This window comes from Zootoca vivipara, chromosome 1, assembly GCF_965207765.1.
Source record: "Zootoca vivipara chromosome 1, rZooViv2.hap1.1, whole genome shotgun sequence".
Lineage (NCBI taxonomy): Eukaryota > Metazoa > Chordata > Lepidosauria > Squamata > Lacertidae > Zootoca > Zootoca vivipara.
In genome coordinates this window covers 50,814,344-50,841,410 of record NC_142582.1, presented here as the reverse complement: position 1 = coordinate 50,841,410, position 27,067 = coordinate 50,814,344, and the positions used below count along the sequence as shown (strand labels likewise).

The following is a 27,067-nucleotide window of genomic DNA, read 5'->3' as shown; positions in this document are numbered from 1 at the left end:
GAGATTCCCAGGATTTTAATTTCCTGCTGAGAAATTGCATGTAGCACACACAAGTCCTCTGTACAATCAACTGGTTTTATTTAGTTCATGTAGCAAGAAAACAGGTCAGGAAGAATCTGGAGGCTTCTGGGATGGCTCACAATCTCTGAAGTGCTGGGGGAAAGTAGGTGCTGCCAATAGGAGGACTGCACACCCCCTTCTGCATCCTTGGAGTGAAGGCATTTCAGCGATGGCTGCACAAGGCGATTAGCCTGCAAGGAGATGGGACCCACCTGCCCAAGAAATGGATTCAGCCCTGGGGCACAGTGGGGAACTCTTGCCAGGATAGCTTTGGCAGAATGACATTGGCTAGAGCCATAGGGGCAATGAGAGAAGGACTCCCTATTGCATCTTAGGGGGGACAGGACAGGATATCCCTACAGCGCCATTGCAGGACTTAATTTGCTTTCCCCAGCCTTCTCTCCAAGACAATGGACCATACTTTGCGATGACAGAGAGTTTCTTTTTTGGGGGGAGGGGAACTGTACAGGACGCAGGGGGAGGCAGGAGCTCAGATCACATCAAGGCGTGCAAAAGACTCGTCCATGCCCAGGCTGTTCTCCACAAAGACCTCGTACTTCCCAGCATCCGCCGGCGACACCTTTTTGATGGTGAGAGTTGTCGAGTCACTGCCGATGTTATAGTATATGCTGCAGGGAAGGGAAAGGTGGAAATCTCAAGTCAGGGCCCTTGGAGACAGCTGGTGATGGGACACAAAGCAGAAGCTGCTAAACTGACCCGTGGACCGCTGGCAGTCCGTCAATTCCATTTGGGTGAGGCTGACAACTGGGCTGCAGAACCAGCAAAAATATGGCCTTGCACTTTATTTGTTTTATTTCTGACAATGGAGGTCAAGGCTGTTTTAACTTGGGCTGGACTTATCAAAAACATGACTCTGGCCCATGATTTTCATATTATGGCACTGGAACGGTCTACTAATTCCATCCCCCATAACAAAATACTAATTAAAAGCACCTTTCTTGATGGCCTGACCTAAAGTCTGCTTTTAAAATGCAGTGCTGGCTTTGAGAATGGGACCGATGCTGCAGGGGGGGGGGAGTTTGCTGAGGGGCTGTGAAACAAGAATTTCAGAATGACTGTAATTACGGGTGCTGATCTTTCTCTCACTTCCTCCCCATTAACTACTAGGCAAGGAAGCCCTGATCTTGATGCTTCTATCACTGCTGGGTCAGTTCCATCCTAGTCCAATACAAATAAGAACACAGGAATCGACAGGAATTGTGTGAACTGAAGAAATCACACTTATCCTGACCACCGCCGAAAACTCAACACACATGTCCTTTGATTCCTACACATTAAGGTCCTCTGTAATAACCAGAAGAACTACATGCTTCCTTTTTTCTTTCAAAAAGGAAAGCTTATGTTATCTCATTCCCCATGCGAGGTTTCAAGCTATTGCATCAGCCCTGTTGATTTGAACATGAACTACCGTAGTAGTGCTTATGGGATCAGGAAAGAAAGGGGTTTGGGGACCTGGTTCTTGGGCTCGCCTTGGTGCCCACCTGCCCAAGCTATGAGGCTTATTTCACTCACCGCTCATCCTCTTCAACATCCTCGCCATCCTTGGCCCAGCCAACATCGGGGGCGGGCTCCCCACTGATGTGGGCTGTCAGGTTGACTGTGCTGCCTTTCTTGGCTTTTGTGCTGTCTGGGCCCTTCTGAATCTTGGCAGGCACTGCAGAGGGAGAGAGCAGGTGAGATCAGAGCAAGGGCCCTTGCTTGGCCATCTTTTGCCAAGGGGACAGGCGGCAGGATCCTCTGCTAGGGCATGAGGACCTAATGCTGGGGCTGTGAGTTTTGTTACGGCGCTGTCCCCTGTTCCAGGTGTTCTAGAATTTCTATCAGATGGCCACGGAATATCTTCCAGTTACTTACTTGGCAAACCCTGTTGCACCATAGGTATACCTTGGCAAACAAGAGGTAAATAAATAAATTCCTACAAAGGAGCTCTCCAGGTATCAGGTTCACTGTAGAACAGAAGTTGAGAGTCAGAACAATTTCTTGTTATGCAGGTTTTTGTATACTGGGCAGGGATGTAGACTCTGAAGATTCCCCAGCTGCTGTGTAGGGGCTTAGGGATTGGGGGGGGGCAGTATAGGTTCGTTTGCAGGGATTAGATTCATTGAATAATCACACACAAGAAGCACCCCCTATTTCTGACTAATGCATCTCCTTCCAAACCACACCTAGAGGCAGTAGGTATTGTGAAAGGAGACTGCCCTCTTGGGCCCCAGTCTCAGGGATTAGCCTCCTTTCCTGATGACTGACTACTAAACTATCCTGAGTTGCCATCAGAGGGTTCCCCCTGCCTTTCTTCTCTTCCTTCAGGTCTGGCACCAGGGCTAGGTAGGGCCACAATGAGATCTAGAAGGGAGGAAGAAGGCTACGTCTTGGCAGAGGCATGGCTAAAGTTAGAAGGGGCTTTGCTTTCTCTACGCAAGACACAAGGCTATGAATAGAAATGGGCAGGGAATAGGGGGGGGGCGATGACTTGAAGGAGCAGAGCAGAGAGTGCTATTACTTTCTCCTCCTGAGATGTGCCAAATTGAGATCTCCCCCTAATGAGGAACTTTGCAAGAATGGCTTGGCTTCCCAGGGGATGTGCGTGGCTAAGTTTAGAAGGGGCGTGTGGCTATGTAAGGGAGGGAGGCAGGCCACATTACCTTCCACGAGGAGACGTGCCGAGTCGAAGCACTCTCCGAAGGGGTTCTTCACGGAGATGGTGTACTTGCCCAGGTCGGGAAGGCCAGCATCACGGACCACCAAGGCGACTATGTCTGGGTCCTCAAAGACATAGCGGTACTTGGGCCCGTCCTTGAGTTCCGCTCCATCTTTGGACCAGCGGATGAAAGGGTCAGGGAAGGCACTGATGCGACACTCCAGCTTGGCTGCGCTCCCCTCGATCAGCATCACGTCCGTGAGGTTCTTCAGCACCCGTGGGGGGCCCTTCTCCTTCATTTCCACGCGGGACCTGGTAGTGGAGAGGAGGGGGTTAAGCAGCAGGCCTTTAAGGCTCCTCTTGGAGCTCCTCTCCCCCATGAATGAGGTGGCAAAGTGCTCTGCCTCTAATGGTAAGGTAAAGGTAAAGGGACCCCTGAACATTAGGTCCAGTCGTGACTGACTCTGGGGTTGCGGCACTCATCTCGCGTTATTGGCCGAGGGAGCTGGCGTACAGCTTCCAGGTCATGTGGCCAGCATAACAAAGCTGCTTCTGACGAACCAGAGCAGCACACGGAAACACTGTTTACCTTCCCACTGTAGCGGTTCCTATTTATCTACTTGCACTTTGACGTGCTTTTGAACTGCTAGGTTGGCAGGAGCTGGGACCGAGCAACGGGAGTTCACCCCATCGCTGGGATTCGAACTGCCTACCTTCTGATCAGCAAGCCCTAGGCTCTGTTGTTTAACCCACAGCGCCACCCACGTCCCTGCCTGTAATGGTACCCAGGGCCAAACCAGACAGAGATCAGAAGAACGGCAGGAGATAATAGCAGCCAGCTGTGACACAACTGGGCAGCCTGGAAGGAACAGCCAACCACTGACCAGCCTGCCAACCACTCAGAACCACACTTTATCAAAATGCAGCTAATTAATCAACAATATTATGATAGTAAATGCTCTGTGGCTAAATGGGTAGAATCTGATTGATTAGGGAATTGGGACATTCCAGCAGAATTCTTCTTACTCGATCCCTCTTCTCCTCACCTCCACAGAATTGATAAAAACAAGTAAAATCAGTGAGGAAAACATAGTCATTGGCTTGTATTTTGATGCTGGTGTTAGCTCTTTAAACTGAATAGCTGCTACACCCTTTTTTGTGCCAGTAGTTCCAAGGCAAATGAGAATGGTGGGCAAGAGTGGTGGGAGTTTTGGGTGCTTCCAAGGTTGCCGCTATTTTGCACACAAGAGTGAATTGCGTGCCAGAAAATTCAGATTGTGCGATTAATGTGGATTTAGCTCTCTGGTGCAACAAACCCGCTTCCAATAAAATAAAACCAGGTTATTGTGATTTTTGTTAGGGAAGTGACAGGAAAATGTACTAGAGAGCATGGGATAACAATTCCTTGACATGGCATCATGTAACCTCCCTGCAAACAAATCAAAATGAATGCTAAATAAGCAGCCAATGCCATATAAGCTTCTCACAAACTTTGTGCAACCAAATCTGAACGAATCCTAAATTAAGAGGTTGCTAGTAGTTCAGACACTGGATTGAATGGAGGAGCTGAGGTGTGAACCTGATTTTCTTGCACAAAGATCACCTGGTGGTTAGACCATGGCTGTGTACACATTACCATTTACGCTGGCTCCAGTGCACTCTCACTGCTGGTGTTTGAAGCCCTCAGCACATGACGTTAGCCACAATCCATGCCTATCCTGTAGTTTCTGGAGAAATTCTGCTGTTGGATGCATTTCCCCTCAAACCATTTTCCATCCGATTTGCAAGCATAAGCCGAGGTTAAGATGAGGTATCAACTTGCGAGACACCCTTTGGCATGCACAGACGACTGCTTCGTTGAATCGGAGTTTGGTGGTGAAGGGTGGGTGTGTTGCAGACGCAGGAAAACCAAACAGGTAATGCACATCAGGTGAAGGCATCCCTGCACACTCTCTGGTGTGTACAGCAATGTTGCAGGAGTGGCGTGAAACGCAGCAAGGGGAAATCACTTTACTGCATTCGAAGCTGCTAATGCCTATGCCTGATCTTTATTGAGGCGATTTGTTTGTGGCAGCAGCTAAATGGCAATGGGCATTCATCCTGATTTGCTTCGGAGAGGGTGTGTACGTCTTCCTGTTAACAATACATTAAGCCCACACTTTACAGTGTACTTCCTAACCGCAAAAGACAGTTATTTTAAAAAGTGGATATGCTGTGCTACAGCAACATCGCACTGTCATTGTGCAAACTTCTGTATGAATCCTTCCTGGAAGCTACTGACTGTCTTGAGGCCCCCTGAGTCGGGGCTCATCCAGACTTCCTTTTGTGCTATGTTTCTAGCCACATGTATGTGCTTTAAACCTCCATGTCCAAGCCCCCCTCCTTTTTGCTGTGGTTCTTTCCCCATGAAAACCTGCTCTTTACCACCAAATTGGAGCAAACAGCAATCCACGGAAACTCTGAATTGCTGGTTGTTCCGATTCAGCACTAAAGAGCAAGTTTTCCTGGGGAAAGCGGGGGGGGGACAGTTTACAACAAATTAGAGTCACAAGAATAGGGTGCGTTGTCAGAAACACAGAGAGACAGATAAATATTCAAAGGTCAAGGTAAAGGTGTATTTTCAAAATGCAATGGGAAGTATAAAATGAAGGTGCTGGGCACACCTCTGCAGAGTGGGAACTCCAAAATTTAGGGATGCCCCACATGGAAAATGCCCTCTTCCAGGCCACCACCCCTTGAACTTCTGAGGACAGTGGAACAACCAAGGGAGCTCCCTCTGTTGATTTTACCACCAAACAAGGTCAGGCCTCATTAACCCTTTCACTTGTGCTGTGCCAAATTTTTCGCTTGCCTTGCTCCTTTTTGAGGGAAAAGCTGCTCTTAAGTGATATATTGGAACAAATGGCAATCTGGGGGAAACCCAGCAGCAGCGGGGGGTGGGGGGAGCAGCAGAATAAGAGGAAGTGTGCATAGTGTATGCAGATGGGGTGGAGATGTTATGGGTCTGAGCCCCTCTGCACAGCCATAACACATATTACTGGAGACATAATCAGTCTTGATGTTCAGTTCTACAAGCTCTCCTGCTCTCAACATATATGCTGGACACTAATAATAATAATTAATAATAATAATAATAATAATAATAATAATAATAATAATATGATTATTATTTTTACCCATCCTTTACCATCGGGTGGGTTGCAACAATATGAACATGCAAGATGAAAACCAGTGGAAACAATTTACCACCAGAAGAGCAGGGTGGGACCCATTCTTGGGTGTCAAAAGCAGGAACAAAAGAGGTGCATTTTCAGCCCAGCCCTGATAACGGTCCCGCCCTCCCACCTGCCATCCCCCTCACCTGTGCCCACGATAGGAAGCCTGGATGCGGATGGCAGCATTCTGCACCTGAGGATCCTTTATGTCCAGAGAAAATCCTGCAGGGGGAGGGGCTGCAGCACCTGCTGCTGGTTTCTTGGGTGCAGCTTTTGACATCTGTGGGGAGATGGAGGAGTAGCAGGTTCATTATTGGGGGGGGGGGGAGAGGGAGAGAAACAGGCTCCTGCATAGCACAGAGTCCAACCCTCTTCCTTCCTGCTTCCACCCAACGCCAGTACCACTCTAACATGAGGCTCACATCAACCATCTCAAGAGGACCCATGCTGTCTTGCTCCATGTATACAACTGCAAAGATGCCTCAGTGAGTGTCATCTTCACTCTTCCGGGGCAAATCAGTCCAGACTCACTGAAGTGGGGTGAGAGTAAAGTTGCGCTTTCGCCCACACCCTCATTATTATATCTCCAGTTTTAGACACACCCTGGTGAGGGTCATAGCGTCACAGAACTGTAGAGTTGGAAGAGACCACGACAGTCACCTAGTCCAACCCTCTACAATGAAGGGATCTTTTGCCCAACGTGGGCTCAAACGCATGACCTTGAGATTAAAAGTCTTGTGCTCTACCAACTGAGCCATGGAAGAGGTGGTCCCGGTGGGTGAGCAGCTGAGCCGTTTTGATCCATGTCTTTCATGGAAGGCTGAGGCACCTCAGATAAGGAGAGTTAAGAGGCAGCTCCCCCAATCCCCAAGGCATGTCCCTGTGGTTGGAGCATGTGGTAGGGCTGGGACAGGGCATGAGTTCTAAGGGCCCCCCCTTCTCTGCCCATGAGCTGGAGCTCTCTTACCGTAGACAGCACCAATGCAGCTCCGCTGTGTTGGAAAAGGCCACAGGCCCCTCATCCCACCCAAATTTATATCTCTGCAGGGGAGAAGCCAGGTCGGCCCATGCCCACGGCTGCATTCCTGCCCTGACGTCTCCTTCTTTGGCCGGGGGGGCTCGTCCCCCCTGCCCAGACGGGAATCCTGGGCGCTCCCTTATATAGCCTGTTGCCAGCTACCTGTGAGAATTGGGGCTGCACTGATTGCGGTCCGGTGCTGTGTAATCACATTGACCAGCCCAGAGGGACCCAGATGGAGCAGCTGCAACCATTCCTGCCCTCTGGCTGAGAGACAGAGTGGCAGGGCGAGGCTCCGCTGTCTGGGCTGTTCCCAACACACACGCTGCCTTAGGAGGACTGGAAGGGATGAGAACAGCTTGGAGTGGCAAGCAGCAGGATCCGAGGATATCCCAAGAGTTGGGAAGAGCTGGAGCTTTGCCTCGGATGAGCGGATATTGTACTGTCAGGACAAGCTGCTCAAGTGGGCTGCTTACCAGGTGCTTCTACGTCTGCACGGATCATCCACAGTCGTCACAATGAACCCCTCTGGTATACTCAAAACACCCTCATCCAGGGAGGAACAAATCTATCCATTTTAATGTTCCTCATTTCCACCATCTTAAATTCAGTTTGCCACATTTTCTGTATCATTGTGACTGGCTGATTAGATTATCTGTCTGGAAACTGTAGAAATGGGTCCCTTTCCTTTCCTAGAGAAGCTGCAGAACTGTGAGTTGAAACCCATAAAAACAGGTTTTTTTTTCCTTTTGCAAGGTAAGCTCAACAACTTTGAGCTGATCCTCAAAAATAGAGCTTTCCCCCTTTGCTTAAAAGCTGCACAACTTTGAGCTGATCCCCCCCGCCAAAATGGGGCTTTCCCCCTTTGCAAAAGAAGCTTCCTCAAATATATATGGGGGGGGGGGCAAAGGCACCTGGGCCTCTAGGAGTTGGCTGCTATGCCTAGGACAATTCAAGAAAGCAAAATATTTTTTTCTTGTTTTCCCCCCCTCTAAAAACTAGATGTGTCCTATGGAGCGAAAAATATGGTACCTCCGACACGCAGTTGTCCTCTATAGTATGGAAGATATTTAGCACTTTTTAAAACGGAAGAAAGGGGGTGGGCTGTGAAAAGAGAACAAGTGCGGGAAGCCACCTGTTTGATTTCTGCATTTCAGGTGGTAGTTACTGGCATAGATCAAGGCCAAGGACAACTTGGAAGCCCTGGTTGTGCTGAAGCAGTTATGTGCCTGTACAATACAGCAGGAGATGCCAGTGTGGTGCTCGCCAATGCACAGCTGCCCACAGAGGTCTTCCGTGGCACTGCAGGATCCTCCTCCTCCCCACTGAAATTAGGTTAGGAAGAAGCTTTCCATTGTGTTGGTTGCGGGGTGTGTGTGTGTGGTGCCCAAGACACTTCCTTTTCTTTTATATTTTTTAAATTAAGTTTTACATAGTACATTTCATTTTAAACATACCATTCACCTTCTCCAGCTTGCAATGTGTCCCAGAATGCTGGCCGACTCTACTGTACAGAAATCATTATGGATTTATTCAATCCACATTCCAAATAGACCCATTTGATCATGAGGTCCTGAAGCAGTCTAACTGCACTGGCATGCTCAGGAATAGCCTTGTTACCCATCTTCTTTTCATTTCTGAATGGAAAGGTAGGATATGCTATTAATTTAAATTAAAAGGTGGCACTGGTTATTATTTTTTCAACCAATAAAATAATAATGTCCCCAGAAAGTGCTGCCCACTTGTTTTGCAGCAGGGACAATGATGTCAATCACTGACAATCCTCTGCATGCTAAATAAATAAGCTTTTCCCATTCCGAGAGAAACCTACCAAATGAGCTGAGCAGAGAAAGAGGTAGGTCACACTGATTAGCATGCATGATTGAGGGTTAAAAGGCCATTTCAATTTTGGGGGGAAAAGATTCCCTTTATACTATCAAAAGGACACAAAATAGTGAGCTAGCTTTTGAGTCCACCAGAAGAATTCATCTTCAAGCTAGATGTTAAGCAAAAGTAGTTTTTTGGGGGGGGAGGGGATAGGAGGGGGAAAAGGCTGACTTGGTATTGCAACCATAATCAGTTGGTAGAGCATGAGACTCTTAATCTCAGGGTTATGTGTTTGAGCCCCACATTGGGCCAAAGATTGCTGCATTCCAGGGGGTCGAACTAGATGACCCTCGTGATCCCTTCCAACTCTATGATTCTATATCTGCTTTGGCCAATTATTTGTTTTTGTTGTATAATCTTGAAGAGGTGTGGCTATGGTGGTTATAATGAAGAGCTCCTGCAGTTCAGAATTTATCACTACACCACTGAAGGTCCCAATGCTATTAAAATGTTAGTTTATTAAAATTTCAGTTTATTAAAATACTAGTTTGACGTGCAAGACAGGAAATCTGTTTCCCTTGTTGTAGATATTGATCCTCCCTGTAGCTTCTTTTTAAAATGTTTAATATCCTTGTTAACATGGGTTATATTATGTCCTGATTAGATCTGATCTTTAATTAATTTTTTTTTAAAAAACCCTGTTTATTTCAATGAATATTCTTATAAAGGGTTCCATCATCATAGCAGGTTTTCCACATTGCGTTTTTCTGAACATTACTCCCTTGCTTTGGAATTTAGGATTTATTTAACTTGCGCTATAGAGCTGCAGCAATAGCAGATCTCCTGGTTTCAAGCCTGGGAGAGCTTCTTCCATACCACCTCTGTGTAGCTACTTCTGTTGATTTCAGTTGTACAATTGGCTGCCAAAGGTAGATGTGCTTTGAACCACACAGCCCAGTTGTCCTGACAGCCCAGTTGTCCTGATAGGGAAAGCAGGTTGAAGGTGGATTATCCAGAGCAGGAGCACAGTTGTATAAACCCAATTATTCTGCTCGGTGCTCAGTTATTATTACTATTATTGTTGTTGATGATGATGCCACATTTCTTATTTACGTAGCACCATCAATAAGTGGGGTACAGAGTCCAGGTCAGGGCCCCAACCGTCTATGTTCTGCGCATAACTCAAGCGCTGCTAGGAGTTGTTTCTTTTTGTTTTCCGATGTATTTCCTATCAGTAAAATAATAAAACGGAGGATGAGTAACCAGGGGAAGGCCATCGATCACCAGGAGGCATGGTCTTTAAGGTGCCACAAGACTGCAACAGACGCGCATGGCCACATCTTTGGACTGCCGATTGGCTACAATATCTGATTGATGATGCATTTTGCTTCACGTTTAACCTGATAAAAGAGTTTGGATTGTGCTTTGGGACTTGTATTCTAGTCTCACAGCTTCTGCATAGCTTCTTTGGTACTTGCTAGTATGGTGTCTGGTTTAAAAGAGAAACATGAAGGACGTACAGTAGGAGCTGGAGTGTCTCTGGGGAGTTAGTGAGGTGTCAAGTGCACTACAGTTTCCAGAATGGCATCCATCCTGGAATGTGAGAGAATGTTCTAACAGCAGCAACCTGGGCTTGGGAGAAGTATCTCCAATTTCTTATCCCAGTATTTGGTCTCTCTCTCTCTCTCTCTCTCTCTCTCTCTCTCTCTCTCTCTCTCTCTCTCTCTCTCTCTCTCTCTCTCTCTCTCACACACACACACACACACACACACACACACAACGTACATTGTTGCGAGGAAACAAGCAAACAGTTCTGACATCAGTACTGCAACATAAATTACAGCAGACCCAGGAAGCTGCCTTATACAGAGTCAGACCACTGGTCTGACTATGAAACACAGGATTATCTGTGTTGACCAGCAGCGGTTGTGGCTCCCCAGGGTTTCAGGCAGAAGTCTTTTCCAGCCCTACACCTCCCTGCTTCCCCAGCAGTAAAAAATAAATAAATGCAATAATGAATTAAAGAACTTACAAATGTGCTGCCTTTTCAGCAAACTCTGAATCAGGTGCCTGAGAGGGTTTCACTCTGACTCTAGCACCATGAGTCAGTCAGTCAAAACTGAAGGCGTAGATTCCCCCCCACACACACACACACACTTTGCCAGGGAGGGGACTTTATCTTTTAGGACAGTGCCTTTTCAGTCAGGATTTCTATCCGCATTTGAGGTTTATCCTGAATTTCTAGTGGCTGTTTCAGGAAGAGTAGAAGCTACAGACACACGAGTCAGGGATAGGTGGGGGAAATGGTGCCCCTCATACTGTTGTTGTTGGATGTGGGAGTTGGAGGCCAATTGGTCAGGAGTGATGGGAGTTGTAGTCCAGGCTATCTGGGAGAGAGAGACCCTTCTCCTTTTCTTTGGAGAAAGGAGTGGAGCTGATTAATTGGGTGAGGGTTGAGGTTTTTTTTAATAGATTTACACACACACACACACACACACACACACACACCACTCCTTTCTCCAAAGAAAAGGAGAAGGGGCTCTTTATCCACTCCCACTCCCTTGTGAACAGCTCAGAAGGAAGGCTTTGGAAAAGCCCCTTACAAAGCTGAGCACTGCTGAAGTGCTTCAGGAGAGAATTGTTAATGCTTCTCTTGCTGCCCATACTGGGGAGGAGGGCGTTAAGGTTAAGCGGCGCTTTGCTGATGCTTCATCTCGAATGATTGATATCCCTTCACTCCTTGTTTATTTTAAAATATGGCTTCTGGTAAGTACTAGATCAGATGCAAAGTGTGTTTTGTGTGGGAGTCTTGAAGCTTTTCTGCTCAGCTTCAGACATTAAAACATAAATCGTAGGCATGTCTTACTTAGGATGTGTACACACTACCACAACCTTAGTGGCAGCAAGAGAGTGAAAGATGTGACTGGCAGTGAGACAAGTCCAAAGGTTGTAGGATGGATGTCTTTTAGGAAGGTGCCTCTCATATTTAGGTTGAGGTCACCTCCTCGGATTGCTTCCCCTTCGGAGGAGAGGAAATTGTTTAGTGTTTTCTGATTGAACTCTAGTTGTTTTGTGTTTGGGGCATATATGGAGCCAATTGTCAGTTTAGTTTTGCCATCTAGTACAACCTTTAGCAAAAATGAATCTGCCTTTTTTGTCTTTTAGCACTGTTGTGACTTGGAAATTTAGGTCTCCACTAAGTACAGGTGAAACTTGGAAAATTAGAATATCGTCAAAAAGTGCATTTATTTCAGTTGTTGTTGTTTAGTCGTTTAGTCGTGTCCGACTCTTTGTGACCCCATGGACCATAGCACGCCAGGCACTCCTGTCTTGCACTGCCTCCCGCAGTTTGGTCAAACTCATGTTCGTAGCTTCGAGAACACTGTCCAACCATCTCATCCTCTGTCGTCCCCTTCTCCTAGTGCCCTCAATCTTTCCCAACATCAGGGTCTTTTCCAAGGATTCTTCTCTTCTCATGAGGTGGCCAAAGTATTGGATTATTTCAGTGCATTATTTCAGTAATGCAAGTTAAAGGTGAAACCAATATATGAGATAGATGCATGACATGCAAAGCAAGATATGTCAAGCCTTTATTTGTTGTAATTGTAATTATTTGTCATTAGGCGGGTCAATTATAAATGGAATGTAATTAATGAAATGTAATACCAATGTTTATTTTTGTATTATTGTAACTCTTTGTTTTATTACTGTGGAATTTCCAAAAGAAAGCATTTGTAAAAATTAAAAGAAAAAAGAAAAATAATAATAAGTTGCAGTACTGAAATAAATGCAATTTTCGACAATATTCTAATTTTCCGAGTTTCACCTGTATTATAACTATTCCGTGGGCCTTTCCTGAGCTAGATGCCACCCATTGTTGACTGAAGTGGTACTGAGTTTGCTTCCTTTGGGTGGGTTGTGTATTTCCTGTAGAAAGGCAATGTGTGGTTTCATGGTGGTTACATATGAGGTAATGCATTTTCTTTTAACAGGGTTACCCAGTCCCCTCACGTTTAGTGTAATTGCTTTTAAGCTACCGTGTTTCTCATATTTTAAGGCATCCCCAAAAAATAAGCCATGACAGGATTTCTAAGGGTTAGTGAAAAATAAGACATACCCCGAAAATAAGCCATGTCGTGTAGCCCCGACCGAGCGAGAGGCAAAGGCGCGGGACCCAGCAGGAGCTCCCTGCCTGCTTCCCCGAGCCGTCGCGCATCGGGGGACAGAGCCGAAGATCGGCGGGCGCTCCTTGCTGGGCTTGACAAGCCCGGGAAACAGCGCCCGCCGATCTTCGGACCTGTCCTGTGTGACAGGCGGGGGTGGGGGGGGAAGCGGAGATCATGCTCCGCTCTCCCCCCACCCCCGCCTGTCACCGAAGATCGGCGGGCGCTGTTTGCTGGGCTTGACAAGCCCGGCAAACAGCGCCCGCCGATCTTCGGACCTGTCCTGTGTGACAGGCGGGGGTGGGGGGAAGCGGAGATCGTTCTCCGCTCTCCCCCCACCCCCGCCTGTCACCAAAGATCGGCGGGCGCTGTTTGCTGGGCTTGACAAGCCCGGCAAACAGCGCCCGCCGATCTTCGGACCTGTCCTGTGTGACAGGCGGGGGGGGAAGCGGAGATCGTTCTCCGCTCTCCCCCCACCCCCGCCTGTCACCAAAGATCGGCGGGCGCTCCTTGCTGGGCTTGACAAGCCCGGCAAACAGCGCCCGCCGATCTTCGGACCTGTCCTGTGTGACAGGCGGGGGTGGGTGGGGAAGCGGAGATCGTGCTCCGCTCTCCCCCCACCCCCGCCTGTCACCAAAGATCGGCGGGCGCTCCTTGCTGGGCTTGACAAGCCCGGCAAACAGCGCCCGCCGATCTTCGGCCCTGTGCTGTATGACGGGCGGGGGTGGGGGGAAGCGGAGATCGTGCTCCGCTCTCCCCCCACCCCCGCCTGTCACCAAAGATCGGCGGGCGCTCCTTGCTGGGCTTGACAAGCCCGGCAAACAGCGCCCGCCGATCTTCGGCCCTGTGCTGTATGACGGGCGGGGGTGGGGGGAAGCGGAGATCGTGCTCCGCTCTCCCCCCACCCCCGCCTGTCACCGAAGATCGGCGGGCGCTCCTTGCTGGGCTTGACAAGCCCGGCAAACAGCGCCCGCCGATCTTCCGACCTGTCCTGTGTGACAGGCGGGGGTGGGGGGGGGAAGCGGAGATCGTGCTCCGCTCTCCCCCCACCCCCGCCTGTCACCAAAGATCGGCGGGCGCTCCTTGCTGGGCTTGACAAGCCCGGCAAACAGCGCCCGCCGATCTTCGGCCCTGTGCTGTGTGACAGGCGGGGGTGGGGGAGAAGCGGAGATCGTTCTCCGCTCTCCCCCCATCCCCGCCTGTCACCGAAGATCGGCGGGCGCTCCTAGCTGGGCTTGACAAGCCCGGCAAACAGCGCCCGCCGACCTGTGCTGTGTGACAGGCGGGGGTGGGGGGGAAGCGGAGATCGTTCTCCGCTCTCCGCCCACCCCCGCCTGTCACCGAAGATCGGCGGGCGCTGTTTGCTGGGCTTGACAAGCCCGGCAAACAGCGCCCGCCGATCTTCGGCCCTGTGCTGTATGATGGGCGGGGTGGGGGGAAGTGGAGATCGTGCTCCGCTCTCCCCCCACCCCCGCCTGTCACCAAAGATCGGCGGGCGCTGTTTGCTGGGCTTGACAAGCCCGGCAAACAGCGCCCGCCGATCTTCGGCCCTGTGCTGTGTGACAGGCGGGGGTGGGGGAGAAGCGGAGATCGTTCTCCGCTCTCCCCCCACCCCCGCCTGTCACCAAAGATCGGCGGGCGCTCCTTGCTGGGCTTGACAAGCCCGGCAAACAGCGCCCGCCGATCTTCGGCCCTGTGCTGTGTGACAGGCGGGGGTGGGGGAGAAGCGGAGATCGTTCTCCGCTCTCCCCCCACCCCCGCCTGTCACCAAAGATCGGCGGGCGCTCCTTGCTGGGCTTGACAAGCCCGGCAAACAGCGCCCGCCGATCTTCGGCCCTGTGCTGTGTGACAGGCGGGGGTGGGGGAGAAGCGGAGATCGTTCTCCGCTCTCCCCCCATCCCCGCCTGTCACCGAAGATCGGCGGGCGCTCCTAGCTGGGCTTGACAAGCCCGGCAAACAGCGCCCGCCGACCTTTGCTGTGTGACAGGCGGGGGTGGGGGGAAGCGGAGATCGTTCTCCGCTCTCCCCCCATCCCCGCCTGTCACCGAAGATCGGCGGGCGCTCCTAGCTGGGCTTGACAAGCCCGGCAAACAGCGCCCGCCGACCTGTGCTGTGTGACAGGCGGGGGTGGGGGGGAAGCGGAGATCGTTCTCCGCTCTCCGCCCACCCCCGCCTGTCACCGAAGATCGGCGGGCGCTGTTTGCTGGGCTTGACAAGCCCGGCAAACAGCGCCCGCGTGCACTTTATTAAAAAATAAGACATCCCTCAAAAATAAGCCATGTCGTGTTTTTTTGAAGAAAAAATTAATATAAGACATGACTTATAATATGAGAAACACGGTAGCCATTTGGTATGTTTATTTTATAGGATGATTCCCTGCCAACCTGTCTGGGTTGTCCTGTGTCTCTCATCTTATATTGTCTATCGAACCTAGTGTGTTGTGGTGACATATAGTGTGGTGGGTGGGGTTAGAGTTAGGGATGGGCTGAAGATTGGGGGGTAGGTTATAGAAAGTAGCCTATATGTAGTTATATAGGTGTTTGGGGTTGCTTGGACCATTTGGCTCCTAGACAGTTGGTCCTGTGTCTCAGCTAGAATGGAGGGTCTTGTTTGAGAATAGGCTGTCTTCCCTTTCACTTGCACAGGGGTGGGTCAGTGAGACAGTGTCAAGCACCTTTTTGGTGCTTGTGTTGGGCGTAAGGTTTTTAAACAATGTCAGTATTGTTAACAACATTATTGGTTTGTTGGGGTATTAGGATAGGGATGTGAGTATTGGCATGCTTCTTAAAGAGTGCTATAGTATAACACTAATTTTAAAAATAAAAGAGGGGAAATATTTCTAGTCACCACCATTTTAGCAATGTGCTTTGCCCCTTAATTATACACTTCCAGTCTTCACTTCTGGTCCAAAACAAACATGAAACAGTTTCATAGCAATCATGGGCGACCACGCTTTAATGAAGAAGTGCTTAGCGCTAAATAAATAACTTGATTTTTATTTTATTTTTTAAGGATCACTCAGGTTTCTTCTTCGAATGGCCACTTAGGTGAATTAGATCTTTCCTCCCCCCCCCCCAACCACCCAGCAGCTCTGTCGCGCCCACTGGTGTGCATGGAACATAGCAGGATGAACATACAGAAAAGTGCAATATCCCTGATAGTGTGCAAAGTTGAACTGCAATTCCTCTTGTAGCTTACAGTGGAAGAGCAATGATTTATTAGCGCTAGGAAGCCACCCATCTGGAAGCAGTCCTGGTTTGCTTTGCTTGCTCCATGCCACAGGGAAACGAGCATCTTCACAATCAAAAGACATTGGGGCATGGGGGGGAAAAGATTGAGATGGGGAACCATGGTCATGGATTCACACAGCCAAGGTGGGGGTGGGTAGGTAGGTCTGCTTCATTTGGTAGGTCTGCTTTCAACTCTGCGCCAATGGTACAATCTCTTCATTCCCCACCCATACGAAATCCATGTTTGTCCCTCCTGGGTTGCCCTTAGGCGCAGCTGTGAAAACTTGTAGACTCTCGGTTTCAAAATGGCCTCCACCCTTCTCAGTGGGGTATTGTCAGGTCTGGTTTGCTATGGACACGACACAGGTCAAGAGCAGAGAAACAAATGGCCGCTACCCCCACCCCAAGACTTGGAACCCACCCTGTTGTCCTCTTCAATCCACCCACCACCAGAGGCCATGTGAGGTCACATGTGTGCCTGACTGCAAAAGGAGAAGGTGGTGCCTATGTTAGGAGGACCTCTGCCTGCCTGTGTGCCATCGTGAGTGTTCTGCAGGTGCCAGAAGGGGCTGTGGCAAAAGAGCACTGAAAGAGAGGAGGGTTCATGTAGGCAAATAGTATGAGGGGGCTGGTGTATCTGAGGCATGCCCTTGATACAGAAAGGCATGCAGGGAGAGAAGGCATCTATCTTCTGCACTAGTTCTGAAGCTTAAGATAGGACTGGGCTGCGTGTATCCGTGTCAGAAAAACACAAGGAAGGCAGCAGCAAAGAAGAGGCATTGTGGGATGGTGGGTATGTAAACAGGGGAAAACTGGTGGGTGCCTCACATGATTGGCTTCTTGTGGATACCCAAGCAGAGGTGAGTGGAAAGGAACCCCAGGGAAAGTACCATCAGCCCTTGACTTCGTCAGTCTTTGTTATTAGCTGCTGTCTTAAGTGTAGGGGTGCTGTGGATTTAATGTGCACCTCCCCTCCCAGCCCCTGCTTTGGGGACCAGAAACATCCATTATACTCCCTATGCTGCATATGTTGGCTATACAGGTGGGGAATTGGAGTTTTCCATTTCTGAAATGCCTTCTCTGCAATACTTCGGGGTTGATCCTTCATTGCCTTCTTCCCAGCCCAGCTTGGCATGTAAGGAAGCGTTGCCCCATTGCTCAGTGGCTGCAGCCGGCATGTTTTGCATCTGCTGTTAGTCAATGGGAGCGCTTGGTTGCCCCTGACGTACACAGGGTACAGACGCAGCCCTTGAGGCACAATACAGGAAGGGCCCTTTGCATCCCCATGGGGAGGAGGAGTTTATTTAGACAAGGAAATGTCAAGGCTTTCTCCTCCCCCCATGACCTTGGCCTGGGAACAGCATGGCTTCATGGCCCACTGCCGCTTCATACCTCCCTGAACTCAACCCCATGGCAGCGAACCTTGTCAACCTGCCATTTTTGGCCCCCAGGCTCCCTCTCTCTAGGCCAGGCTACCTCCAGGACTGGTAGGTAGAGCGAAGAACAGCGGCCAGTGCTGACGACTCTTCTTGATCCATGAGGTATATCAACAAGTCCCACCCTGGCTGGCTGGCTGGGTGCTTGGCCCATCACGCCCCCTGCTGGAATGTTCTGTGGCTCCTCCGGCAGGGCAGGCGGCTAGGGCATTTGGCTGCTGGCGCCATGGTAGGAGCGCAGTAAGACCTTGTGCTTGGTGGCCACCTCGTTGCGCTGCCGCTGGTGCTCCACCAAAAACTCTTTCAGGCGGCTGGTGGTGAAGGTGAGGGTCTGCCGACGCAGCTTCATCAGGTAGGCATCCTGGAGCCAAGGGTTGGCAAAGCAGTCCTTGAGAGCTGGGCGGCTCCTGCAAGGCCAAGGGACATTAGGAAGAGGCCGCCTTTCCCCTCCCCAGACCCAGAAGAACAAGGAGGAAGTGGGAACATGACTCAAGGAATGAGCTGTGGACAACATATAGGAAGCTGTCTCATCTCGAGCTGGGCCATTGCTTCATCTAGCTCAGGAGCAGCAGCCCTTCCCAGCCCTACCTGGACACTCAGGTGACTGAACCTGGGAGTTTTTGCAGGCTAACCAGCCTTATATAGGCAATATGCTTAAGCCTAATTAATGCCTTAAGCCAGGCACCCCCAAACTTTGGCCCTCCAGATGTTTTGGACTACAATTCCCATCATCCCTGACCACTGGTCCTGTTAGCTAGGGATCATGGGAGTTGTAGGCCAAAACATCTGGAGGGCCACAGTTTGGGGATGCCTGCCATAAGCGGTTAGGATCATAGAGTAAGCTGTCCTGCCAGGCTTAGCTCACCTTGGGAGGAACTGGGCATTCAAGCCTGTGTTCTCCTTCAGTCCACCTGAGAAGAGACTAAGCTGGTTGCTCCAACTTAGCTGAATGGCTCTCACAAGCCACTCTTTACTTCTACCTATACCAATAATTTAGGAGCCATCACCACTATAACTAAGCCAAGTTTTACTGCCTGTGCAGTTTTCTCAAGCACATGAATCTGACCATTGAAGAGTTTGTATGTAAACCATTTTTAACATACCAAATGTGGTCTTTTTCTGTTAGGGGAAGAGGGAAACTTTGGAACTCACTTATGCACATTTTAAAGGTCTAACAGCCTATCTTGGCACGCCTTAATTTGCTACGTGTTTTGTGATTTTAAATCTCTGCTGGGGTTCTCTTACTTGCCTCCAACCTGGATCTTGGCAACCAGGAATTCTCCCTTTTGTACCTATATTTCCTTAAGCCAACGGTTTTTGCATGCAGAACATAAGCACGAGCTCCATCACTGGGCAACAGTCCTTCCCCAAACATGGCCACACCAGACTTTGTAACAGAAAAGTTACAGAAAACAGGACTCTCATCTCCTAGAACAGCCCATTCTCACTCACCAGGAGTCCTGCATACTTGGGAGTACGCCATATTGAGCACAGTGGAATTTACTTCCAGGCACACATGCCTAGGGTTGCATGGTCAGTTTGCTTTAGAGACTGAGTACAGTCCTACCTAGCTTCCTCTGGTTCGGAATTACAGGTCCTGGTATCATTAGTCCAGATAGACTGCAACTCCCACCATCCCTGACCACTGGCCATTTAGGCTAGGGCTGATGGGAGTTGGAGTCAAAGGACATTTATAGGGCCCCAGGTTCCCCATCCCTGGTACAAACACTTTAAACATCAAGGATGATGGTGACCTCAGGGATGTTGGACTCAAGACTGCATCCTGCTACTGCTGAAAAGATCTACTGTGGAATTTCTCAACCTCAGCAGCTCATTTAGCTCTCAGGACTTTATTACTGAACTCTGGACTAATCCAAGACTAAGTAGTACCTGCTTTTTTTTTTGACATAGGGGCTGTGGCCATAGCACCACTCCCATGGCTCAGATGCCATCCATAATCTGAGTTCTGCCTTGAAGCTCCCCCAGATTCTAGGTCTGTCTGTTCCACGGCTCTTTACAAAGGCAGCTTTTCCTCTCCACCCATCCCATGGCGTTGCCTCCAAGGCCTTTCACCCTTCTTTCACTCACCATGGATGGGCAGAGAGAACCTTGCGGATGAAGAGTGCAGCACTCTGGGAGACGTTGGGGTACAACTTGAAGGCATCATAACGCCCTGCCAGGATCCTGCTCTCTACTTCCAAGGGATCCATCTCAAAGAATGGGGAGCGTCCACTGAGCCTGACAAGCAAAACAGAAGATAAAAGTGCAGGGCACACACATGCACAATATCACTCGTCCATCAAACCAGCACTCCCAGCTGCAAGGGAGGAACAGCACCTCCATGGGGAACAGAGGTACCAAACTGAAGTTTTTATGGTGCATCAGAGATAATATGACTGCAGGCAGGAGTCTAGGATAATCCTGTCCTTTAAGTGAATCTGGTCAGGTGAGTCAGAAAAGAAGGCTCTGGACATCCATTTCTAATTCCACCTCTTCTCCCCTGCTTGTCAGATTCCCACAGTCGCCCTCTTCAGCCATACTTACATGATGTATATGAGGACTCCCAAACCCCAGATGTCAGCTGCTGAACCAATGGGATCCCCCTTCACCATTTCTGGAGCTGCAAAGGAAACAGTGAAGGATCATCTCTTTCCCTGCACAGAAGCTGCACCACTTTACCCTGGCCTTCGACAGTTAAAGGTTTTTTTGTTTTGTGGGACCCACCTCTTCTGTTTAACCTATGCTGTCCTGCTTTTATTTGGAACTCTTTAACTCAGGGGTGGATGGTGGGGTGGGGGGAAGTGTTTACCTGACCTCCTGATTGGTCAGTCACTACTGCTTATTTGGAGAGGTGAGCTGGATGCGAATTTGGCACAGTGAAAAACACACTGGCAGAGCCACTCTGGTGCTCCTGTTGGTGTGTTTGCACCACGCCAGTGTCCCTCCCACCCTCCTTTTCCATCCTGGTAAACAGCAGTGGATCACATGCCAGAAAGGCAGGTAGGTGTCTCTGCCCCTCCATGCCACCTCACTGCTGGTTTTACTTGTTGTTTTTTAAAAAATAATAATTGTATAAACCGCCTTACTTGCGTTTATAATTGTATGATTATATTTTTACAAGCTGTCCTGGGACCTTATGGTGAATGGTGGGCAATAGATCTTATGCAAAAATAAATAAATTGCCATAATGAGCCCAGAGGGGCTTCTGTTTGTTGTGCTAGAGACACCCATTGGATTAAGCTGATTGATACTCTGCTGCTCTATGGTTAAGATGCAAGTGAATCATCTGTGGTCTAGCCTGGGAGGTGAACAAAACTGTGTAAAGTAAACAGCTCTAAGCCTGGAGCAGCAAATCACAAAAAAAACACCTAGCAGTAAAGTGTTTGGGGAAAGCTCAGTTGGCTAGAGCATGGTGCTGATAATGCCAAGGTTGCAGGTTCAATCCCTGTATGGGACAGCTGCATATTCCTGCATTGCAGGGGGGTTGGACCAGAAGATACTTAGGGTCCCTTCCAACTCTATGATTTAAAGTTCTGTCCTCATCTCCTAGTGTGAGTCCTGCAAAAGAGTAGCCTGCGAAACCAAGAACTTAACATTCTGGGCAGGAAGGAATCCCCCCCCACTTCTGCCATCTGCACTCTTTGGTGCTAGTCCCTTTGTCAATTAAGTAGTATGCAACTCCAACCCATTAGCCACATGTATAGCTCAGCCTATAGGTACCACATATGTTCATTGCATGGCATACCTACTCCACAAGCAGTTTGCGTTGCCCACAAAATCTCATGCACATCCTCCACTACCCAATCTTCTGGTATGCCAGTTCCATAAAGCTACTCACCCATGTACTCCAGTGTGCCAACACGACGCCCCAGCTGGCGCAACACCAGTGGGTTGTAGGTCTGGGCACTGCCAAAGTCAATAATTTTCAATGTGTTTGTGGGGCTGACAATGATGTTATCAGGCTTCAGGTCGAGATGAATGATGCGCCGCCCATGCAGATATTCTAGTCCTTGGAGGATCTGTGTTACGTACCCCACCACATCATCCTCTGAGTAACGGAACCTGTAGAGTAAGTTATGTCACCGAGAGGATAGAGCGAAGGACACAAGAACCCTTCCCTTGCACTTGTACTGGTACAATTAAACAACAATATGGTACCATTACTCCTAAATAAGCACACTGGTGACTTTATGTTATACACAGTGCAAACCCATGATTATATTTTCTATTTTTAAAAACAGCTTATACATCTATTTTTGTTTTGGTTTCATGCATTTGTTGAACTGATCTTTTCTTTAAAATCTTTTCCCCGTCTGTACAACCCCATTCAAGGCTCACCTATGATGTTTTTTTGCTGACAGTGGTTGGAAGTTAAAATTTTAACCCCACCCCAACCTCATCCTTGTGTGTTGCTGTGTGACAATGGGGGACATTAAATGATCAAGGGCTGATCAATATGTTGTTTTCTTATTTTCATTTTTACTTTGAGTCACTTCACTGCCACCCTGTTTCTGTTCTACATTACTTTGCATTTTCCTTTGTTCCTGCTGCTTAGGCTTTGCACGTGTAATCAAAATAGCACTGTCCCCACACAGGAGGGAGGACAGGGTCAGGACAGAGGCGCCCCAAAGGACATCCCAGTGAGGATTAAGCAGATTTAGCAGCCATGGAATTTTGACTGACGGCTGGAGGGACATCAGAGAAATGGGTGGAATGGAAAATGAAACAAAGGCACGACGGGCTGACTGAACAGAAGCACTCCACACTGCAACATGTTGCTGTAGGTTCCACTTTTCACAACTAAATACCACCACCAGATTCCTTCTTTCATAATGCTAGAGCTCATCAACATCCACTGAAGCTGAATGTTGGAACATTCAGGACAGACAAAACAAAGTACTTCTTCACGCAGCAGCAGCAGCAGCCAAGCTATGGTGCTTGGTCTCACAGGAGGCAGTGAAGGCCACCAAGTTGGATGGTTTGAAAAGAGGATGAGACAAATTCATGGAGGAGGAGAAGGCTATCAGGTTGCTGGAACCACAGGAGTGTTTGAAGAATCACATGGAGCCTGAAACATAGGGGTGAGGCAGCCCCTCAACACTTTAGGAAAATAGGCAGCAGTTACCTCTAGTTGTCTTGTGTCTACTTGGGGTTTTCTGCTCTGTGTTTTATCCATTTGTTGGGTTTGGTTGTTTTATCCCCCAGCCCACCCAATGCTCCAACTGATTGTGATCTTTCTCATTTGAATCATAGCCTAAACATTTTGCAAGTCCTTCCCACACCCATTCTGGTTCTGTATCATCAGCAAAATCTAATGTTTTATTGAAGTCATTACTCATAATATTGAACAGTGCTAGATCCAGGACACATCCAGTTGCTCATGTCAATCTCATGAACATCAAAGCGCAGGAAAGGTTTATATCCATTTATCTTTTACATATTCACAGAAGTAAGATTGCCCGGGGGGGGGGGAATCCTTTGTATAACGTGGTCCTCAGTAACCTCTTCATTCAAGCCATACCCTTCCTTGAACCCTCTAGATGTATTTTACTAAAGGTGTCCTGCTGTGTCTTAAAGCATAGTATAATTTACTTGTCTCTTGCTGTTCCATATTATAAAGCAGAAGATGACAAGGAATAGGTTCAAATGTTTGGGTCCAGTGGAGGTATCTGGACTGTGTTACTTTTATTTCCCTTCAGCTCTACTATTCTGACTATTCAGTGGCACAGTTTGCCCTCTTCAATTGCCCTGTTGTGAATAGGCCCAGTTATCACCTCTGCCATGGATTTTCTGGTCAACTAAAACTGATTCAGGCCCACAAACTGATTCATGCCCCCATTGCGTGTGATTAGACCAACACTTCTGTCTCATCCTGGTTTTTATGTTTGTAACTCTCTGTTACTTTGCTAGTTAGCCAAACCCCTCCGTGGCCCCATGCTTGGCCCTCTCAGACACAGATCTTCTCCTCTTAACATCTTGGAGTCCCACCCTTAACCCACTCCTGCCTCCCAACCTACCCCCCAGCAAACCTGTCAACAAAGTGGTAGAGGATCTCCTTCCCAGGGCAGTGTTCAGCTATCAGCACCAGATAGCGGGGGGTGATGTAGGCCTCGTGCAGAGTCATGATGCGATCGTGGTGTAGGCCCTTTAGGATCTCGTATTCCTGCAGGATGCTCTGCTTGCCTTCCGTTTCATAGGGCACAATCTTGGCCATGAATCGCTTGCCCGTGGCATTCTCCTTACATTCCCGGATCACTCCAAACCGGCCCCTGCACATATATACATGGAGCATGTCTGGACGCTTGCTAGGCCTGTCTAACAAAAGCTAAGGCACAGTGTACATAGCTTCTGTCACACAGCACTGCACATGTAACCACAGAGTTCAGTGGATATGACAACAGTTTTCACATAGTTAAATCACCCCGGATTGGCTGTGACAGTGTGGGCCAAGATTGGCCTGTGGGCTGGAGGTTCCCCATCTGCTTTACAGAGTGAGATTATAAGACTGTGGTAGTGCAGTTTTGGACAGTACCACGCCAGATGACAGCTGCGAAGGTGTCACATTTTTGAATGCTCCATCTTGTAACACGTTCATTGCATGTAGCATGCAAGCACATTAAGAAGAGAGTTTATAACTAAATGTTTCTGACAAGCTAGTTTAGTACATATAAGGTTTTTTAAAAGCACTGGAGGGAAGATTCAAAGATATGTGTTGCCCAGGCACAGCAGTATCAAGCAGTGCAATCCAGAATTCTACCACTTTGGTCTACTACTTTAAACCGCATAATGCGTAGAACAGCTCTTGAATTTGTGTGACAAGTTTAATCTCCACCAGCTTGGTTGAAATGAAACCACTGCCATATGATTCTTGCAATTTTCATGCAATAAACATGGTGGTGTGCTTGGGCCTGTGGAGATGAGAGTCAGAGAGTCAAGTGCGTGACTGAAATGTACCACAAGGGAATGAAAGAGGGTTTACCATCGCTTGGGCACAAAGGAGAAGGAGGGCTTCTGGTGTGGGGTCTAAATCTCTGAAGATACATTGGAGACAGCGGACGGGGGCAAGGGGAGATGCTAATGCTATGGCCACAACATGAGAGGCCTTGGTTACATCCAGGATCAGAGAAGGCCTGTTGCTGCACCCAATGCTGAGAAATTCCTGGTCCGGAAATAGACCAGAGGGAGGCATCATTCTGTACTGCTTTGCACTCTATCTAGGAGAAGGTCTCAGGTTCAGACCCTGACATATCCAGGTGCAGGGCTGGGAACAAGGTTTTCTCCTGTGAAACTGGAGAACCAACTGCTAGATAATAGTGGACCAGAATGACCACCTCCTGCTGTCAGCTTCCTATGTCCCTATGAAAGATCTCTTACCTTGCTTTCTCATCCAAGAAGGTGTAAGGTTTTTGAGGGACCCCTTGGCGCAATGACGATTCGTCCTTGGAAGTTGAAGTGAGCCTGCCCTGAGCCCCACTCCCAGCGTCCCGGCCAGGGGTAGTGCTGCGGCTCAGGAAGCGAGTGTGGGAAGGCACCTCTTCTGGGCTGGGGGTAACTGGCTGGCTGTGTGCACCTTCCGTCGTGCTGGGCGCCCTTGGTGGGATGGAGATGAAAGAGGTGGCCATGTAGGGAACAGCTTTTGGGGGGACGGTCGCTGGAGAGTCTGCCACGGGGGTTGGTAAGGCAGGAGAGATGGGCAAAAACTTGGAGACGGAAGAGCCAGGGGAGGATGCCGCAGCAGGCGAGACCCTGGTGGGCACTGAGGCACTGTGGGTGCTGAGAGAAGATGCTGTTCTGGAAGGCTTCGAGTCTGGCTCTGGAGAGGTGGATGGCACAACAGCTGGAGGTTCAGAAGACGAGGCCTCCTTGGAGGATGGAACCAGGGCTGCAATTGGGAGCTTGGCCTTCACCGTGGCCAGAGGCCTTTCCTCAGGTTGAGTCACTTTTGGGGCAGCAGAAGCCTTACCCCCTTGTGCCGGCACTGCCCCCTTGTGCTTCCTGGGAGGGGAGGACGGCAGGGGACCTGTATTTCTGCGCACAGGTTGGGGAGACTGGTCAGTGAGGGTCTGGGTAGATCTGGTGAAAGCGGCTTTCTCCAGGGCAGTTGTACTCTTTTTGGCAGTGAGAGCTGAGAAGGCAGCCTTGGGTTCTGGGAGAGGAGAAGGAGGCTGATTTAGGCTCAAAACAGGAGGGCCTGCCTCTTTCCAGAAGGCAAGGGAAAATCTATAGAGGGAATCCCTCTCAGCCACCAAACAGTGGGAATCCCAACTATGGCAGAGCCAGCTCAATAAAAGAAATATCCTCCCTACCGAGGGCAGCTGCACCTTGACACCATGAGGTGGGCTTGCAGCCAGAATTTAGGACATGGCTTGTGGAGTACATGCAAGCACAATGGCTGCATACACACATTTCAGTTTTCGAAGCATAGCATACCATATATCTGAAACAAATCCCCCTCAAGAATCCTGGGAACTGTAATTTGTTAAAGGTCCTGCAGATTGCACCTCCGTGAGGGATAAACAATAGCTCCCAGCATCCCTGGTAGTGGTGGGAATGTATTTTCAATGAATGGTGTGTGCACAGCTACATCAACCTATTGGTTGGTTCAGACTATCAGGACTAAGAGCACCTCCCTCGTCCTCACCTGCACCCTCAATGAAGACCTTCCCCGAGGGGTTGCTGTAGGGACCTTGTCCGGCCTTGTTAGCACAGGCAACACGAAACTTGACCATGCTCGCAATGGGGAGATCTGTCACGTTGAAGTAGCAGTCAGCGATGCCTGAGCTGACCAACTTCCACTCATGCTCTCCTGGGGCGGGGGAAGGAATACACCAGTTAAAGCTATATGCAGTAAATATAACACATTAAAGACCAAACAAAACCAATGCTGAAAACCAGAAACCAAAAAAATAAAACCACAGAATGCAGGGGGAAAAATCAAAATGAAAACGCAGTGCAAGAAGAAAAGATTTGGCATCAGACTGAAATGCAGGTGAAGAGAGGGTTGATTAGACCTTAAAGGGCAGGGAGCTCCACAAAGTGTGGGAAAGAATGCAAATAAGACAGGACTGTAAATAGCTTGGTTCCAAACTGTTTGGGGGATTTGTAGTCATAACCAGGATTTTGAATTGGGAACAGTTAGCCAATGAACAATATTCGAGTCATATGTTCTGATAAGCACCATCCTAGCTACTGAATTCTGCACCAGCTAAAGTTTCTGAACCTTTTCGAGAATCAGCTCCACGTAGGGCACGCATCAAATCTGGATTATGTTACCAAAACATGTGTGACAGTGGCCGGATATTGCCTCCGGGGGGTTCACTGGAAGAGGTTGTGCCTTGCACGAAGATTGAATCAAGTCTTGAAAACACCCATCTCTACAGAAAGGTGATGAACTCTGTATCTTGTCCTCAGATCTGGTCTGAATCTGTAACAGAACTGCATATAATGCAAAAGGATGGG

General features: G+C 49.0%; 2 protein-coding genes across 10 annotated transcripts in view; both read right to left on the bottom strand.

The window, feature by feature from the left end:
• On the bottom strand, positions 1 to 8,591 carry SPEGNB (SPEG neighbor). The gene is made up of 4 exons (XM_035127848.3): positions 6,081 to 8,591; positions 2,724 to 3,031; positions 1,594 to 1,735; positions 1 to 689 (listed from the first exon to the last, which is right to left on the bottom strand). Exons 1-4 carry the CDS (start codon positions 6,212 to 6,214, stop codon positions 551 to 553), a joined length of 723 nt encoding a protein of 240 aa, XP_034983739.1. The 5' UTR covers positions 6,215 to 8,591; the 3' UTR covers positions 1 to 550.
• Positions 8,592 to 15,918: 7,327 nt separating this feature from the next.
• The window catches only part of SPEG (striated muscle enriched protein kinase), a 102,383-nt gene continuing 91,234 nt past the window's right edge, over positions 15,919 to 27,067 (bottom strand). For 8 of the 9 annotated variants that reach the window (XM_035126758.3, XM_088652898.1, XM_035126749.3 and 5 more), the window contains 7 exons: positions 26,250 to 26,414; positions 24,983 to 25,754; positions 23,638 to 23,877; positions 21,447 to 21,670; positions 20,153 to 20,228; positions 19,697 to 19,846; positions 15,919 to 18,015 (listed from right to left, as the gene is read on the bottom strand). In XM_035126758.3, coding sequence (XP_034982649.3) covers positions 17,811 to 18,015; positions 19,697 to 19,846; positions 20,153 to 20,228; positions 21,447 to 21,670; positions 23,638 to 23,877; positions 24,983 to 25,754; positions 26,250 to 26,414 — 1,832 coding nt within the window. In that variant the 3' untranslated portion in view covers positions 15,919 to 17,810. The remainder of the gene's footprint in view (positions 18,016 to 19,696; positions 19,847 to 20,152; positions 20,229 to 21,446; positions 21,671 to 23,637; positions 23,878 to 24,982; positions 25,755 to 26,249; positions 26,415 to 27,067) is intronic. The other variant, XR_015946107.1, reaches the window with a different exon arrangement.

What these genes read in the sequence shown, in the direction of transcription:
- SPEGNB (XM_035127848.3), bottom strand. Translation starts at nt 6,214, where the DNA reads ATGTCAAAAGCTGCACCCAAGAAACCAGCAGCAGGTGCTGCAGCCCCT. An exon ending in GCTTCCTATCGTGGGCACAG is followed by an intron (nt 3,032 to 6,080) that starts GTGAGGGGGATG and finishes CTCCACTACCAG; the next exon opens with GTCCCGCGTGGAAATGAAGG. An exon ending in GGCACGTCTCCTCGTGGAAG is followed by an intron (nt 1,736 to 2,723) that starts GTAATGTGGCCT and finishes CTCCCTCTGCAG; the next exon opens with TGCCTGCCAAGATTCAGAAG.